We start from the raw sequence: 18,921 nt of genomic DNA, 5'->3' as shown, positions 1-18,921 counted from the left end.
GGCCAGGGATCAAACCCGCAACCTCATGATTCCTAGTTGGATTCGTTTCTGCTGCACCACGAAGGGAACTCCAATAATGGCTTACTTTTGTTGAGAAAAATCAACATCACTTAGAAAATTCTAAGATAAGATGAAATACATGAATGAATTAGAAGTTATTTTTCTAAAATAAATGTAAGCCTAAAATAAAATCCTCAGTTTAACACCTCTATATACATTTATACATCACTTACAAATGGAAAGCTTACAAGAATAAAATTTTATATGAAGCTAAAAATGCTTTATAGTTGCAAGTCAATTGTCAATATAAAATTCTTTGAAATATAGCTCCCAGGAGAACCTTGCATTTTTTATAGATGACATATGAATTAGTTGTGAATTAGCCAAGTTTATGCTTAGCATTTTGAATTTAGAATCAGAAACGGTTTGGAGATAATTGAGCGGTAAAATGTAAGCTTAAAAGGATGAATATTTTAGATGAAATATCATGAAAATATAATATATTTTGGGAGATTAATAAGTCAATGAAATATTTTTTGAAAATCTGTTTATCTATTTCCTACTCAATGTACTGGATTCTTTCAACGCCAACTCATAATTATGGAGTGACATAAGATAATATTTACAGTAGACAGCATATATAAAAAGCAGTGTATCTACTTTAGCGAACTTTGAGATGGAAATCTGTGATGGTGTGAAATTAGATTAAATAGGGATTATATTACTTTATTGAATACTGTTTTCCTAAACATATATTTCAGAGGGAATATAGTTCCAAGAAATAGTTGTGTTTACCATAAACTTAAAATATTTGTTGGCAGGAAACAATTAAATTCTTCCAATTTTTGTTTTACTTGAGAAGTTGAAAGTTTGTAAACCCTGTATTTCAGCATCACTCACATAGAATTTAGTTTGAAACTACTGAGAAACTACTTTTCTCTCAGGAAATTATAGCAAAGAAATTTGTAGGCAATACTCACCTATTGAAAGAGTATCTTTTACTCTAGAAAATAAAATAAACTGATCTTGAATGGAAACTTTATTAAATATTCTAGTGTATACGGGCACTTCATTGCTTTCAACCAGGGAGCCTCATCCTTTCAAACAAAATAGTACACACCTATATTTGTATTTATCCTAAGACTATAAACCTGACAAAAGGTACAAGGCAGAATAAAATCAAATCAATTATTTGCTATTCTTAGAAGTTACCCTGAGTTACTTTTGAAGTAAAACAGGATATAAATACATAAATAAAATGCTTTGGTATGGATAGTCAAAATGCAGTCAATGACGTATTTATGTAAAAAGATAACTATCATGCCTAACAAAATATAAACGTGCTAATTATTTTTGGAATCTAGAACTAGTGGTCCATTCTTACTTCATTTGTGTACATAAATAATAATTAATATGCAATAATAAATAGGAAGATATGTATATGTGTTTTGGCTCAGCAAACCATTGCATCATTACACTGCAATGCAGAAGCTGTATGAAATGCATTAAAGCAATCCCATATCATCCATATTTCTCAACAAATAACATATGTTCAGAAATATTTTGGCACATTTTTATAACCCTCCAGGATTAAAGTAATGATATCATACATGGGAAGAGCAACTTCTAGCCAAAATACTTTCATATCATGCACACACCCACACATACACAGCACTGAAGTTAAGCATTTATGACAAGGTGCAGTGGTGGGTGATCAGCACACAGCAGGCAATGACAGTGTGGGGTGGGGAAATTTGGATACAAAAGGGAACTTGTATTCTTTCTTTTACAGGATACAAAAGGTTCACTGGTACCTTGATAGAGGGAAAAGTAGGGTATAAAAGACTGTATGCAATGCCTAAGCCAATGCTGAAGTAAGTTAAAACTTTTCTTGGAAAAATATGCACATCAATGTAATGTAAAGTTCTCTTTTGTGATAAACTTCTAATGGGGTGAGTTTACTTATTGCCTCTACTGCCAATCTAAAATGCTAGGAGGACTTCCCTCCCATAGTGGCTCAGGGGAAACCAATCTGACTAGCATCCATGAGGATGCAGTTTCGATCTCCGGCCTCGCTCTGTGGGTTGAGGATCCAGCTTGCCATGAGCTATGGTGTAGGTCCCAGACACAGGTCAGAACTGGCATTGTTGTGGCTGTGGCATAGCATAGCATAGCATAGGCCAGCAGCTACAGCTCCAGTTTGACCCCTAGTCTGGGAACCTCCATATGCTGTAGGTGTGGCCCTAAAAAAAAAAAGGACAAAAAAAAAAGTGCTAAGAAAAACTCATGTAATCAGTACTCTTGAAAAGAAATGTATGGGGTCAACATTTAGACTCATTTTGTTTATGTAGATTTAAAGATTTAGATTGCTCAGGCTCTTTCTAAGCAAAATATACAGTTTTTTTTTTTTAATGATAAATTCATTCATCCCAGAGGGCTATTAGTTTGAGAAAAATAGTTTTCAAAAAGTGAAAATGATCAACCCCAAATTTACATGTGATTAGAATATTGTAAAAATAAATGGAATACATATAACTTCTAATAAATGTATCCGCTTTTATTGTATTTGTAAAATGTACTGCATTTTCTTAAACAGTATGGCTTATAAGCCATAGTTTTTCTTTCTTTTTTTTTTTTTGTCTTTTTTAGGGCTGTACCAGCAGCATATGGAGGTTCCCACGCTAGGGGTCTATTCAGAGCTGTATCTGCTGGCCTACACCACAGCCACAGCAACTTGGGATCTCAGCAACTCTGGATCCTTAACTCGCTGAGCAAGGCCAGGGATGGAACCTGCAACCTCATGGTTCCTAGTCAGATTTGTTAACCACTCAGCCATGACAGGAACTCCAACCATATTGTTTCTTTTTAAAAAGTACAGTAATGCAGTAAACCTGATTTTTTCACCAGAGTTCTTTTATTGTTTCATAAAGCAATACTTAATTGAATATATTTTACACTAATACTTCCATATACATTAACTGTTTAGTTACTAAACATTTAAATACATACTCCCAAAGAGGCTACTCTATGATTATGCAAATTCAAGGCAATTATTTTTGTTTTTAATTTGCAGTTAAGATAATCAAGTAAAGCAATTGGATCACATGAATTTTCCCCCCTTGGGATGAAAACTGAAGAAGTAGCTGGCTATGTTGGGAACAACTATGCAATTTTAGTAGAAAAGTAGTTGAGTGATTATATAATATAGGAAAACTTAACTGCTTTAAAATAATACTTGTTCTAGATGTGTTATGAAATGAAGTCTATTTTAATATTCATCTGATGGTCTCTGCTCACTTAACATTATGTCTATTCTTAACTGAGGTGTGTGGTGGAATCATCTGGGGAAGTTTTTGTTTTGTTTTGTTTTTGCTTTTTAGCGCCACAATTGCAGCATATGGAAGTTCCCAGGCTAGGGGTTGAATTGGAGCTGAGCTGCCAGCCTAAGCCACAGCCACAGGAACAAAGGATCCATGCTGCATCTGCGACCTATACCACAGCTTGAGGCAATGCCAGATACTTAACCCACTGAGCAAGGCCAGGGATCGGACTTGCATCTTCATGGATACAGGTTGGGTTCATTACTGCTTGTCTACAATGGGAACTCCCTGGGGAGGTATTTTTAAATACACTCTATCCCAGAAATTTAGTAGACTGGACCATTTGTATATGACTTCCCAGGCTAAATTCTTGGCTTTGGTTATGTTTAAAATTTAATCCCTGAGTGCTCTATTCTGGACCTCCAAGTCAAACTGCTAATCTGTTCTACTGTAGACTACATTTCTAAATATTTGGACACTATACTTGGATGTGTGTCCTTGTGATCTCTTTTTAATCAAACATTTCCAAGGATGCTGCTATCAAAACCAAAATTATCCATTTAAAGAATCTTAACATATCTTAATATTTAAGAATGATTTCTAATGATACATAGGCTAGATAAAGCTTTTTTTTTTTTTTTTGCCTTATTTTTAGGTCTCTATTTTCTGGGAAGCAGAAGATACTAATTTATCCGTACAAATAAATTTCCCATTTATTTTGAAACTGATTTTGTCAAAGCTTAGGATTATTTCTTCTATGGAGACAATTATAAGATATACTTGATCTTTCTGTTTAATATATGTTTAAAAATTATTTTGACCAAATAGATTACTTGGTTAATAGGATGGAAGGTAATATTTGAATATCTTTTTACTGAGTGAGGGGAAACAAATGGAGTTGTTAGAAAAAGCACATTCTTAGCTGAAGGGGATGGTGGTTGTGTAAGAACTCAATGGGCTGTGTTTCCCCACCAAACACTGCCTGAGTGCAAAGTATGCTGATGGCCACATTCCTCTACTTAGAGTTAAGAAAGTCAATTTACCGTGTCTGAGAAACGGTAAAACTTCTCCAATGCAAAAGCTTCTGTCTGTAGGAAGGTAAAGTGGACCAAGAGGGATGGAGAAACCAGAGAATCAGGTCATAGATGATTAAATATAATTGCACAGTTGGTTCTAATTGCATAGAGCATTTTAACATATATATATATATATATATATATCAATTAATAGATTGTCACATATGCAAGGCATATACCCCCAAAGTATGACGTGAACTAAAAAAAAAAAAAAATGGATTTTCTCTCTGCACTGAATCTTAATTACAGTATTTGTTCCCTGAGTTATTCAAGTAGTGATTGGAAAACAATGTTACTATTTTTGCACTTTTCCACTTTTCTAGAGTGCCAACCACCAGAAAAATTAAACTTGCTCTCTTTCTATGAGCTAAAGAATGAGAAATGTCAAATATTTTTATCTTGATACACTTACAGGTGGTAAAACTAAATAAGGAGCTACTTCAGTAAGGATAGTTTTTCTAAAGGAGCAACCAGAATTGAGCATCTAAACTTGAGGTCTATTATGTTATCTTTTGGCTATTCTGGCTACCGGGCAAGTGGTGGGTACAGAAAATGTCTTGAGCTCTCAGTCCGTTTTTGGACGCCACCTGTGTAAGACTTCCCATTTCTGGTGTTCGCAGCCTGTGGCTGATACATCCCAAATTGTAGGAAGGAGAAGGAAGGTAGAGAAATGAAAAATAAATGCGAAAAAAAAAATGAACCAAAATGAAAGGGGGAAGTAAGTATTGCTTTACTTTTGATTAATGATGTTAGATGGAAAAATTGTCTTTATCAGGCCTTAATGGAAAAGAAAGACAACCGCTTCATCCTGTGATACAGAATGATTTGTCCTGTTGTAGTGTTTCAGCAGTGCCAGGTATCATGAGAGAAAAGAGCAAACAGAAGAGAGGGAGAAAGAAAGGGAGGAAAGAGAGAGACACAGAAGGAGAGTGGGGCAGAGTGAGAAAAGTATAAGGAAACTAGCAGACTGGGTATGGTGCGGTTGGGGGCAGAAGATAAAAGTTAATCGCCCCATGAAAATATATATTAATGTACAAATGATGTGCTTTTATTTTCATAAAAATTTGATCCAGCGTAAGCTCTGGCACTGTTTTTCTGTCCACTGTGTTACCTAGACTATCACAATGCTGATGTGCCTTCCAAGCGATAGTGAATTTATTGGATTACATGATGATTCTGGGGCATCAATTAGACTTGACTGAATAGGTAATTCCTTTAGAATATGTTTACTTCTGAATAGGCTCAGCACTGAGAGATCATGGCTTACTGCTTTTAAAAAATTTTCATAAATATATAAATCACAGATACCATAAGAAATTTCTTAAAAAAAATTAAATCCTGAGAAAGGCACACTATATAAACCAGACCATTTGTTTTAAGATTTGAGAAAGTTTTGACTTAACTACTTCGGTATATTGGATTCTGGCCACAATATCTCCTGTAATATATAACTTTGATATTGCTATTCTGTTGAAGAGTCCATGTGCTTTTAAAATGTCCGCTGGCACATTCACATTAAAAGTATACTCAAATTTATGCTGGTCTCTAGAAACTCTTTCAGAAAGAAAAGGGGTTTATTGAAATTACATGCATATAAAGAGAGATGACATTATAAGTCTTAATAGAGGGAACAACATCCAAATCCAATTAGAAGATTACTTCTACCATTTCCCATGGTCCAAACCACATTCTAAATAAAATTTCTTCTGGGTTTTATTTATCAGGTGAAAGCAAAGCAAAAATATACCTTATTGTGTTTCCCATGGGAATTCAGAAGACACAAAGTATGCATAAAAAAGAGACCATATAGTTTTACAAGAATATCATAGAATTATAAAACAAATATGTAATATTTGACAGAAGCAAAGGAATTACAGTTCGAAAAGGGGAACAATTTTAATAGCTGTATTTGATGACTTATGTCAAGTAACACCATCAGAAACACTATAACATTACAAGTAGAAATGACAGATTTTTATTAGTTGAAGCAAAGACTGGTATTATTCTAGGACATACACTAGAAAGAAGTTGAAAAAGTGTTCATGTCACCGGATCTGCTGTGTAAAGTATAAGTAGATGTTACCGTTTTCTCCCTGACGCTATTTTTGACAATTGCAGTTTCATGTGGACAAAAACCAAAGGAACCTCATCTCATTTAGTCCCCATTCTCCATGTCCTCTCTGTACATCCCTACTAAATATAACAAATTCACTCTCCAGGGAGAACTGGTATCCAGGAGAACACAATGCATTTAACGCTTACCTTATTCTTTCTCTTTCGTCGAAATCTCAGAAGTTCTTTGTGTTGTCTTGAAACAAAATTTACAGCTGCATATTCCAGAAGTGCTGAAAACACAAAAAGGAGGCACACTGCCATCCAAATGTCAATAGCCTTGACATATGAAACCTAGATGGGAAAGAGAGAGTGAGAAAATTGACTTGTTACTTCCATTGAGAAAAAGAATGGACATCTGATTCTAAATTATACCGTTTATCTACCAGCTTGGGGGAAAAAAAAGCAATTTTTAAAAAAATGTTCCACTTAAATTTTTTTTCAGAAGCTAATTTTGCAAATTTTGTATATTAGTCATACATTAAAATGTGTATTTTTTGCAACTTTTTTTTTTCAAATGAAGCATTAGACCAAATGCATGATGAGAAAAATAGGATAAAATATATAATTTTACCTTCAGGATAGTATAGTATAATGCTTGAAAAGTTTATAGTAACATTGAAATATACCTTCAGGATGGCATAATGCTTGAAAAAAGTATGAAGTAATATTAAAAGATAGATAATGCTGTTGAACTTTTTGCTCCATATTTTCCTCATTAAAAAAGTTTATTCTGGGAGTTCCCGTCGTGGCGCAGTGGTTAGCGAATCCGACTAGGAACCATGAGGTTGCGGGTTCGGTCCCTGCCCTTGCTCAGTGGGTTAACGATCCGGCGTTGCCATGAGCTGTGGTGTAGGTTGCAGACGCGGCTCGGATCCCGCGTTGCTGTGGCTCTGGCGTAGGCCAGTGGCTACAGCTCTGATTCAACCCCTAGCCTGGGAACCTCCATATGCCGCGGGAGCGGCCCAAGAAATAGCAACAACAACAACAACAACTACAACAAAAAGACAAAAAAAAAAAAAAAAAAAAAAGTTTATTCTGAAATAATTTTAAATTTACAGACATATTGCAAGAACAGTGAAAAGAAATCCCAAGTTCCACAGTTGTTAACATTCAGTTACATTTTTCTTCCTCTCACCCTGTTTCTCTAGTTTCTATCTATATGTTTTTCTCCCTGAATTTGAATGTAATAAGCAGACACAATGCCCTGTTACCCCTAAATACTTATGTGGGTTTTTTTTCCTAAAAGAAAAGGCCACTTTGCTCCATATACTCAATTGACCTTTGAAGTCTCAGATTAGACTTTTCCTCAGACTAGTTCAGAATCCCAGGACACCTGGGCTCACCTGGACACGTTGCATTGTGATTGTTTATTTCTTGTTCTCTTTCTGTTTAGAGTGTGAACTCTTCGAGGACAGGTAGCATCTTTTGTTGTTGTTTTTTGGCCAGACCCACAGAATGAAAGTTCCCAGGCCAGGGAGTGAACCTGTGCCATAGCAGTGACTGGAGTTGCTACACTGATGGGATTCTTAACCCGCTGTGCCACAAAGGAACTCCAGGTGGCATCTATTTTGCTCACCATCACAGCAGCATTTGGCAAGTGTGTGCATATTTGCTGAGTGAATGAGCAGGTAAATGAAGGTGTAAAATGTTAAAACACAGGGAAAGAGTGAGCCATAGGTGCTGATTCATGTGGAGCTTCGCTTTCTGGAGGGACGATGTGTTAATATCTTGGACTGAGTTGATTTTCTTTTCAAAAGAGGTCTTTTCTTGATATTTCTGACAGTGTCGACTTACATGTGAAACATGCCAACAAAAAGACACTCTGCATCTCCTCCTGTGTCTTAAGGGTGACTTCTGAACAGAATGACCTCTCCTGAGCAAAGACGGGCATGCCCTCAATTTATTCCAGTGCTGTGGAGAGTGTTTATCACGTATAGATTTAAATCTCATGAATTCTGCAGTTACGTCAGAAATTTCTGGCTGCCCTCAAACGCATACAATTCTGGAAGATGTACTTCAGCTTTCCAAGGCGCTGTCTGTGGCTACACCATTCCTGAAAGACTGTAACTCGTAAAGGATGTGTGCATCATTTTTTAACAACCTGGATCTAGAATGACAGGAACCAGAGGTTGAATCAGAAATTTAATTTCCAAATTAACCCAATGACCACTGTCAAGGATGGCAGACCTATGCAAACATCATCTGTGCCATCAGCCTTCTGCTCCTTGTTGAACAGCACTTGAGCGTTGAGCTTGAAAGGCCAACTTTCCTCCTCCTCTCCTCTGACCCCATCACCAACTTCTACTCTCTCTCTCCTCCACTTCCTACCCCTCCAAGGTCAGCAAGCACAGGACACAGGAAGTTTGGAATGCTAGAGGTAGCAACTATAAAATGAAGCAGCCATTCCTTCGCCTACATGTTTACAACACATTCACCACATATGATGCGATCCCCTGTGATCTTTCCATCAGCCACTGCCTCTGTCCTCTGGAGCAGTCTGAACCCTGACTCTATTTTAAGCAACAATCTCTCCTGGCTATTACTCCTTGGACACAGGAGTATGAGAAAATAAAATCTAAATGTTTACAAATTAGATGCACTGGTCAGGAGGACCGTTGTCTTGGAAACCAATTCAAAGCCACCTGTGGAAGATTGCTTCCTTCTTGAAGCACGATCCTGGACCCACATTCTCCAGGTTTCTGCCCTCCACCCCGCCCCACTCTGCAGACCTTTCCTCCTCTTCCTGAGACCCTCAGGGACACGGCATGCACCTTGTCTATTCTAACTCTGAAACTTCTCTCTATAAGACCTTGTCTGTTACCATGAATTCAATTCCTCTTCTATGCTCAGAGCCCCCACATTTCTATGTCCTGACTAAGCCCCTCTCTAGCCAGGTTCCTACCTGACCGACCTGTCGAACATTACACACCCCGCAAACTTAATCTGACTGAAAAGTAAGCCATGACTCTTTACCAGACTCTGCTCAACAAACAGCAAACACACACAACTGCCTCTTCCTCATTGAAAGGCAGTACTCTGTTCATGGTTCTTCACCTCCAAATCTAGGATTCTCTCCTATCAAAGACCCAACTCTGCTAATTATACCTTTTTACTATTTCTCAAATGTATCATTTTCTGTCCTCTCCTACTGCCATCACATTGATCTCAACCACAATAATTACAAAGTTGAGTTACAAAGGTAAGTTACAGAGATGAGTAAGATGGACAAGATACATCTTCAATGGAAAGTGTATTCAAGTCAGGGAATATGTCCAACCAAAATAAACACATAAAGATAACTTAAAAGAGAACAGCAATGGAAAAACCACTCTAGGGTAATGGGAAGAGGACAGTGCAGAGGGGGCTGTGTTAGTTGGGGATGGTCAGCGGAGTCCTTTCTAAGCAAGTGACAACCACCCTATACCGCTTTTTAATTTGCTTACTGGGGAACCTTTGGGGAGTGATGAGGTCATGAGGGTGAAGCCTTCATGAATGGGACTAGGACCTTATCAAAAGAATCCCAGAGAGCTCCCTGGCCCCTTCCACTGTGAGAAGACACAGCTAATGGATCACCATCTAAGAACCAGGAAGCAGGCTCTCACCAACGAATTGGCCAGCACCTTGATCTTGGACTTCCCAGCCTCCAGAACTATGAAAAATCAATTTCTGTTGTCTGGAAACCACCCAGTCTACAGTATTCTGTTGCAGCAGCCTGGACAGACTAAGGCAGCTACTGAGTTGCAGAGCTAGGATTTGAATACAGTTAACCGAAGTACAGAACCCATAAACTTAACTTTGATTCTATGTCACCTGATTACTAGGCTGCTTCTATTTAAGCCACCACCATAAATTAACAACTGTGAACATGCCACATAGGAATAACTCTTTGTATCTTAATGGTCCAGACTCTTCAGCTTTAATCTGATAGTTAAGAGTAAAGGCAGTACATAAAATACATATTGCAAGGTCCTGTGTATTTTTTGGTTCTGATCTTAAGGTCTGACAATCAACTTCCCAGTAGAAAATGTAGAAAAAGAGTCATGAGCATAGTAATTACCATATAAAAACAAAACAGTTGCTCTGCAGAAGCTAAACTAGATCAGGGGAACATTTTATCTGCTAAAATACAATGAGAAGGTCCTCAACAACCTTTTCACATTAATTATAATGAAGTGTTTTTGTGAACTGGGAGACCATTGCCTACTCACCATATGATAATCTGGGAAGACATCAGCTTGATAAATCATCAATTGAATGTGCAGAGCTGGGTTACTGAAAGGCTTCATCTTTTTCACTCTCAAAAATAAGTTTTATAATGTAGAGAAAGGAATAGAAGATTCTTTAGATTTCTTATATCATGAGATTTTTTTTTTTTCCCCAGAAATATTCTGGAGCATTCATTCTACTTTGCAATGTTATCACTAGAAAACAGAGAAAGTCCATGTTGTGTGTTCCAAATATCTGTATATTGAATATTATCTTTTTTTTTCTTAGTGCTGCACCTGCGGCACATGGAAGTTCTCAGGCTCGGGGTCGAATCTGAGCTGCAGCTGCTGGCCTACACCACAGCCACAGTAACGTGGGATCGGAGCTGCATCTGGGATTTCCACCACAGCTCATGGCAATGCTGGATCCTTACCCCACTGAATGAGGCCAGCGATCAAACCTGCATCCTCATGGATACTAGTCGGATTCATTTCCACTGCGCCACAACAGGAACTCCCTGGATTTTATCATTTTTAACTTTCCTGGTGATAAAGGTTGGACTCCAGTCCCCTTGGCCATGGGAAGAAACCATATTTGGGGAGCTCGTCTAAGCACGGATTTCTTTGCATCTACTCTTCCTTCTATAAGGAAGTGGACACAAGGAGGATTCAAGCTATGATAGGATATCAGTAACAAAGAGTCCTGAAATTTCACTGGCTTGAAACCACAAAGGTCACTGCATGCCCACTCTGAGTGGAATGGTGACCTGGACATATGCTATCACTTCCATCCTCCCCTGACCTCAGATGATGGGATAGTCATGGTCTAGAACATAGGCCACAGCAGAAGAAAACTGGGGCACAGATGGGTCTTGCATGTGGTAGTAAATACTCCAGGCTAGAAGTGGCACAGACCGCTGCACTCAAAATTCATTATCCAGAGCTATTTACAGGCAGTCCGACAATAACAGACTGAGAGGTGCAACTCCATCATGTGCCTGGAGGGGAGTGAAAGCCAGCAGCAGGGTCGGGGGTAGGGGGAATAGGGGTGGGAAGTGTTTACTCTCTGTGCTTTTGGAACTAAAAACAAGGATCCCTCCAACCATAATCCCTTGAAGACGAGTGTGGATTATGACCTGATCACTGTGACATCTTGAATAGAGAACTAAAGAAGCTTTTTAAAAAGCAAAACTCAGTTTCCATTGTGGTGCAGTAGGTTAAGAATCTGACTGCAGCGGCTCAGGTCACTGTGGGAGTGTGGGTCCAATTCCCAGCTTGGCGCAGTGGGGTAAAGGATTCAGCATTGCTGCACCTGCAGAGTAGGTCACAGCTGCAGCTCGGATTCCATCCCTGGCTTGAGAATTTCCATGTTCCCCTGGTGCAGCCATTGAAATAAAAAAAAGGAGGAAAATTCACTGCTTTATAGAAAGAAGGTGTGAACTGATTAGAGGGTGACACAGAAAAAGAAGGTATATCTGGTTTCCAACCCAGAAGTGGTTCAGACCACACTGGGTCAGAGTTCAGTAAAATCAGTTGTAAAAAGAAAGTCCATGTAGCACTCTGAAGTGTTGATTTCACCTAGACAGGTAATAGATTATTTAGATTATAAAGACAGGCAGCCTGCAAGCCAAATTCAGACAAAGGGATAGGTTTGCATGTACTGCACAGGGTCTCAAAAAAGAAAATGATGATGCTTTTTAGTATGAACCACACCTCTCCTGTTAGCCACAGAACTCATCCCTACTCATTTGTTCCATCAGACCTGACTCTGTTCACTTATTCGTGCATATGCTCTCTGAAGTCCTCTGATTTTGTGCTAACTCAGGGGAGTAGATGGCTTGTGTGTATCTCAGGCAATTCTTCATGAATCAATTTAATTTTATGCTATTTGTTGTAAGCCAATCAAGTAGCAACAATTTTAGATTATATTCCTTCCCAAACACTTTGAAAGAGTTATAAGTATGGTACTATATGCTGTAGTTGAGAGATCTGTCAAGACACATACCTTCACCTTATTGCACACAGGGGTGGTCAAAAGGGTTGCCTTGGGATGAATACTGTCCTAAACTACACAGATAGATGACAATGCATTAACGGGTAAATATTCATTAGATTACAACCCAGACTTCTAAAATTATAGTAAATTACACTTACTAAATTACAAATTATAACCCAGATTACTACTAATCAATAGTTTCTATAAACTGAAATTTATAATATATTTACAAGCAGCACAGTCTTTAAGAATGAGAAATTGGAATTTCTACTCTGGCACAGTGGGTTAAGGATCCAGTTTTGCCACAGCTGTGGCATAGGTCTCGGCTGAGGCCCGGATTCAATCCTTGGCACCAGAACTTCCAATGTTGGGTGGGAAAAGAAAGAAAAGAAAAGAAAAGAAAAGAAAAGAAAAGAAAAGAAAAGAAAAGAAAAGAAAAGAAAAGAAAAGAAAAGAAAAGAAAAGAAAAGAAAAGAGAAACTGATTAAACCAGAATGGAGTTTGAATTCCAACATCTCATGTAAACCAATATGTAGGGACTCTACATGAGTAATATTTCAGAGAGTGAATATTTTGTCAATTATTTTCTCAATCCAAATTTGTGTTCTATTCAGAAAGAAGTGAAACAAAACATCACAGTTTATTGCCTTTGATTAGCTGCAACAGCCCCCAGGATTGGGTAATTTGTTCTCCACTGGATAACAGTCAATCCTGGTGGGTTCTCCCAGTTCTTTAGAGTTTCAAGAAAACTGACAAGTAATTCTCGCTGTGGGATGGACAAGAGGCTCAAAGCTCAAAGCCTTTGCTCTGAGTTATGTTGAGAGGTTTCCTGCTTGTGCCATGACTTTTCTCCTAGGGATTTTGTTTCAGATCACCTTGAATATTTGCTTATTTCTGGATTTGCAACATTCAAATTGTAGTGCACTTCATCCTTCATTTCTTCCTAGTGTAAAAGCCATACAAGAATTTTGCATTTTGTAACATTTACAGGACATTTTATATTAGTTTCTAAATTGAGCTTCATTTAAGACTTAAAGCCAGAAAGAGAAAGAAATAAGGACAAAGGAAGAGAACAAACAATGTTTTAAAAACAGATGTTAAAGGAAAATGGAGCTGATATTCAAATAGCGAAGGAAGTGTTTGCAGGATCTTTGCAGGATCGTTTTCTTGGAACAATAGGCAGTGAATGGCCCAGGTTTTGTGAGCTTTGACATTTATCATCCCGGAGGGAAGCTCACAAATGCAGAGTCCTACTGATGTCGTGTTCATACTGATTAAAACCTAGTGAATGAATGATACTTTGAACACAATATTTATTTGCCACAAAGTATTATATTCCATCTCTTTTATCTTAAGAGATGAAATATAATGGAGAATCAAAATAGCAGAAGTGCATTAATTTCAATTGACGAAGTTGATCAATCCTTCCAGATAAGAAGGATGTGATCAAAAAGGCTAAGGTATTTGAAATATCACTACATTGTCTCTGACTTTTGCTTCAGTTATGGGAGTTTTCCCATAGTCTTCTATAGGATATGACTTGGGATTAACTCTTAGGTAAACCTGTAAAATCTAGTGTCACTGGAAATGCTTCTTAGGTGCATGCTGTTAGTTAGCTACTGGCATTTCTTAATATATTATCTTTTTTTGGCTGCTCAAGTAAAGTTGAATTATATTAGTGACTTCTCTCTCCTCTGTATTTTTGCAGTGGGGGTTTTATATTTCTAGTGCATCATCTTTATTGTAACCGTATACCTTCCCACCCTGTCTCCTCCAAGATCTAACACCTTCATTCATAACTTCAAACAGAAATCAGGAAGACAGATAAAGTCTGTAAGGCGTTTCCAACACTGATTTTCAGGGACCAAATTTTTTATTCCCATGGCAAAGGGAAATTTTTACATCTGTTTCTAATCTGTCAGGAAGGTTCATGGTATGATTCTAGGATATATGTGAATGCAGTGAAGGGAGTTTAAGACATTATTTAGGTAAAATTGGCTGAAGGTTGCATATGCATCTTTTGTTTTTAAATTTACATTGATGTCAAAGCCACTGTATTATGTCATTTTGAAAACATTTAAACTTTGTGATTTGATCACATACCTTTTCCAGTAATGCTATCAGATTTAAGAATTTATGCAATAGCTCTGTCTCTATGGCAACTACAGAGGGCATGCTTGATAATTGTTAAATTCAGCTTAATGAGATCTACTGGCACTAAGATCAAATGTAGAACTAGAGATATCCACCAATTGCTATTTTTATTATAGGACCCACCTATGTTTAGCAATTACTTATTTATCAGTGATAGAAAAAAATACTTATAGAATTGAATAATATTCATATGAATTTTACCTCTTGGTTTAAAAAAAAGGGTAAGAATAAGTGATTTTTTCCATTTTCTGTGTCCTTTTTTTCTCTTTCCCTAAGTGAATGTAATATGGAACAAAGTTATTAATATATTCAAAGAAAAATTTTTTAAAATTAAATATATCAGAACTTGATGAAACATTGTAAATCAACTATGCTTTAATAATAATAAATATATATATTGCATTAAATATTGTATTATTATTATTATTATTTTGTCTTTTTAGGGCTGCACCCTCAGCATATGGAGGTTCCCATACAGTTCCCAATTGGAGCCGTAGCTGCTGGCCTACACCACAGCTCACAGCAATACCGGATCCTTAACTCACTGAGAGAGGCCAGTGATTGAACCGGTGTCCTCATGGATCCTAGTCAGATTGTTTCTGCTGAGCCATGATGGGAACTCCCAAATATTGCGTTCTAAAGTTAAATTTATTTATTAACAATTTTGTCACTTGCATCATATTTGTACTGAATCTCAAGTAATTTTAGTTAATTGTACTTTGAATATATGTCAGAATCTTGTCTTTAAATGGTAAGGATCAAAACATTGACAGTAACAGTTATCAATAGGAAAACCTGATTACTATGCAACCCTCTCTTCTCCATTTAATTATGCTGATATTTACAACTCACTCTCCTTTAAAACTGAAGGGTATTTTTTTTTCTTTAGAAGCATGAGGACGCATTTTTTGGGGAAGAATGAGAACTAATTAGGAAAGAACACAATAGTGAATACAAGTCCTTCATTTTTCTTTCTATCCCCTGCCTTTTCAGTGTAACGTCACATAGATCTCTGTGTCCACACAATCATGGTATCCAAATGTAAATAGAGCAGTTTGATTTATATTTTCTAATAGCTATATACTCATTTCTAGAGTTGGGGCCTTTACAAAGAATAATAACTTAATATAAAAGCTCTTGTTATTTATTTATTTTTTTTTTTGTCTTTTTGTCTTTTTTTTTGTTGTTGTTGTTATTGTTTCTATTTCTTGGGCCGCTCCTGCGGCATATGGAGGTTCCCAGGCTAGGGGTCGAATCGGAGCTGTAGCCACCGGCCTACGCCAGAGCCACAGCAACGCGGGATCCGAGCCGCGTCTGCGACCTACACCACAGCTCACGGCAACGCTGGATCGTTAACCCACTGAGCAAGGGCAGGGACCGAACCCGCAACCTCATGGTTCCTAGTCGGATTCGTTAACCACTGCGCCACGACGGGAACTCCTCTTGTTATGTTTTTAAGAACCAATATTTTTATTATACTGTAAGGTAGATACAAGCAATATTTAAATTGTTTCATTAATTTGGTGATTCTCAGGGAAAAATATTATTTTACACAAGTAAAGAGTAATTCAATTGAGTTTTTACATTATCTTTGAGAAAGATAAAAAAATTACATACTCTTGCCTTTTAAGTAAAACTACTAAGTAGACATTTACAAGCTCACATTGTCTTTAAATATCTGCACAATATTTACTCAACAGATACATATTAGGTACCGACTTGGGCTCTGAAGATAAAACTATGTAAAAGATATTTTGTCCTCTCAAAAAGCCACTTTTAATGGGTGTCACGAACTGAATGGGAAAAATATTGCCACACAGCATACCCAGATCTTCCCAGAGTTCCCTATGGCAACTCTTTCCAGCATCATAGTTTACGAATAAAAATTATATTTTGTCCCTCCAATGACTATCTCTATTCTTAGTGTTACATCTCTATACTTAATAAAAAAATATAATTCCCTCAATGCCAAGATCTTAACCAGATATTAGAGTAAATCAAATATATATTCAAAAATAATTCAATGATGAATACTATCCATTCTTTTACCCCTGATTAAACCCTAATTCTCCCAAGGAGGATTAATTTTCCACACCTAAAACAAACAAACAAACAAACAAACAAACAAACAAAAACAAACACAAAAAGCTGGGAATCTCAGAGTTTGGGAGAAAAGTTTAGGGGTAAGCAGGTCTCGCCTTTAATTAATCTAACCTACTCTGTGTAAGGGGGAGAGATGGCCCTAGAAAAGGGAAAGGGAAGGGGAGATTTTGAGTAAGTATATTCAAAGAAAAAAAAATTTTTTTTTTGTCTTTTTGCTATTTCTTGGGCCACTCCCGCAGCATATGGAGGTTCCTACGCCAGAGCCACAGCAACGCAGGATCCAAGCCGTGTCTGCAACCTACATCACAGCTCACAGCAACATCAGATCCTTAACCCACTGAGCAAGGCCAAGGATCAAACCTGCAACCTCATGGTTTCTAGTCGGATTCGTTAACCGCTGAGCCACGACGGGAACTCCAAAAATTTTTAAAAATTAAATTAAATATATTGAAGGAGGAAGGCCAATCACAAATAACATCTTCTTCCCCCGACCCCTTCCTTTCACTCTGGTCTGCTTCCCTACACAGCTGTAGTTTACTCCTTGAAGTCTGAGGCCAGGGGTGTCCCCTGTCAGAACTTTGGAAGCTCTTTTTGACAATTCCATGCAGCTGTTGTAAACACCTCAAGGTTAACATGTTCAGCCATAGAGTAGATACTTCCCTCAACCTTCCCCGTGAGTAATTATTACCACTCTGTGCCCAGGTACTCCTCTGAAGGCTATTTTTGATTCTCACCTTTCCCTTAATCCTCAATGTCCAGTTCATAAGCAAATCCTATTTTACCTCCAAAAAGATTTTCTCAAAACCAAAAAACTACCCCTTTCTAAATCCATCTGCTACTCTCCATCTCTGCTGCTACTAATCTAGCCAGACCAACCTCTGCTCTGAACAATAGTTTTCTTAGTAGTTTCTCTGCTTCCATTTTTATCTCTTCTTCTCTTTTTCAAGGTTAGGAGCTGAACTGAAGCTGCAGCTGCAGGCCTACATCACAGCCAAGGCAACACCAGATCTGCAACCTATGCCAAAGCATGCTGAATGCCAGATCCTTAACCCACTAAACAAGGTCAGGGATCAAACCTGCATCCTCATGGAGACTATGTAAGGTTCTTAACCCACTGAGCCACAATGGGAATGCCCCATTTTTATCTTTTATATCTGATCTTCACATAGAAGTCAGAATGATTAGTCTTCTTATTAAGATCCTTCCGAAATCCATCGGAAATAAACTTAATCCTTACCAAGCTCTACAAAACACTTCACAATTTATCTCTAGGAGCACCACCATTTTCCTCACTCACTCTCCTCCCAACACACAATGTTAGGAAGTGCTCCTAAAGTTTTACACCTTTGAAAAACTGCTGTCAATAGGATGCCTGTCACCTTCTTCTGGCCACCTAATTAAGGCACTGTGGAAATGCCAGATTGCTCCCTGAGCTCCAAGAAATGAATCACAGGAGTCTTCTTGATTTGGGCTATTACATGTTGATTTATGACACTGTCAAGGCCAGTGCAGCAGGAAACATCAGAGAGGAATCTCAAGTCTGAGTTCAGAAGGTGCTGGCTGAAGCACAATCTTTGAGACTTTCTACTTTGAGCATTACTTGACCGATTTCCACAGTCCTTCTTATCTACAGGAGATGCATTGGCACAGAGCCTGGATACAACACTAAAGAATCATCATAAATTAGTGATTTATTGTTTCTTCCTCCCGTGTCTGATAATCCCCTATTGTTTTCCTGGATTTAATTTTGTTTTCCTCCTCACGAGATTTTGTCAGTAGGAGAATGGTGGATGTTTCTGTGGCAAGATTTTCAGGCATCTGAAGGTACTTTTGTGAGGTTGAGACTAGCAGATCTTAAGGGGTACAGTTTCACATTTCTCTTTCCAAAGGCTAGTGTGAGACCTCAGCCCTTGCCTTTCCAAATTACAGAATCAGGACTTCATTTTTCAAGG

At 37.7% G+C, this 18,921-nt stretch overlaps 1 protein-coding gene and 1 long non-coding RNA gene across 14 annotated transcripts in view; one reads left to right on the top strand and one right to left on the bottom strand.

Moving 5' to 3' along the window:
• Nucleotides 1–18,921, bottom strand: part of GLRA3 (glycine receptor alpha 3) — a 483,419-nt gene that overhangs the window by 21,067 nt on the left and 443,431 nt on the right. For 11 of the 13 annotated variants that reach the window (XM_021074184.1, XM_021074189.1, XM_021074190.1 and 8 more), the window contains 2 exons: nucleotides 6,659–6,802; nucleotides 4,364–4,408 (listed from right to left, as the gene is read on the bottom strand). In XM_021074184.1, coding sequence (XP_020929843.1) covers nucleotides 4,364–4,408; nucleotides 6,659–6,802 — 189 coding nt within the window. The remainder of the gene's footprint in view (nucleotides 1–4,363; nucleotides 4,409–6,658; nucleotides 6,803–18,921) is intronic. The other 2 variants (XM_003132832.6, XM_021074180.1) reach the window with 1 other exon arrangement.
• Nucleotides 1–18,921, top strand: part of LOC110256873 — a 50,829-nt gene that overhangs the window by 6,377 nt on the left and 25,531 nt on the right. The window lies entirely within an intron of this gene.

Source organism: Sus scrofa, chromosome 14, assembly GCF_000003025.6.
Source record: "Sus scrofa isolate TJ Tabasco breed Duroc chromosome 14, Sscrofa11.1, whole genome shotgun sequence".
NCBI classification, from domain to species: Eukaryota; Metazoa; Chordata; class Mammalia; order Artiodactyla; family Suidae; genus Sus; species Sus scrofa.
This window is presented reverse-complemented; position numbering and strand designations above follow the sequence as displayed.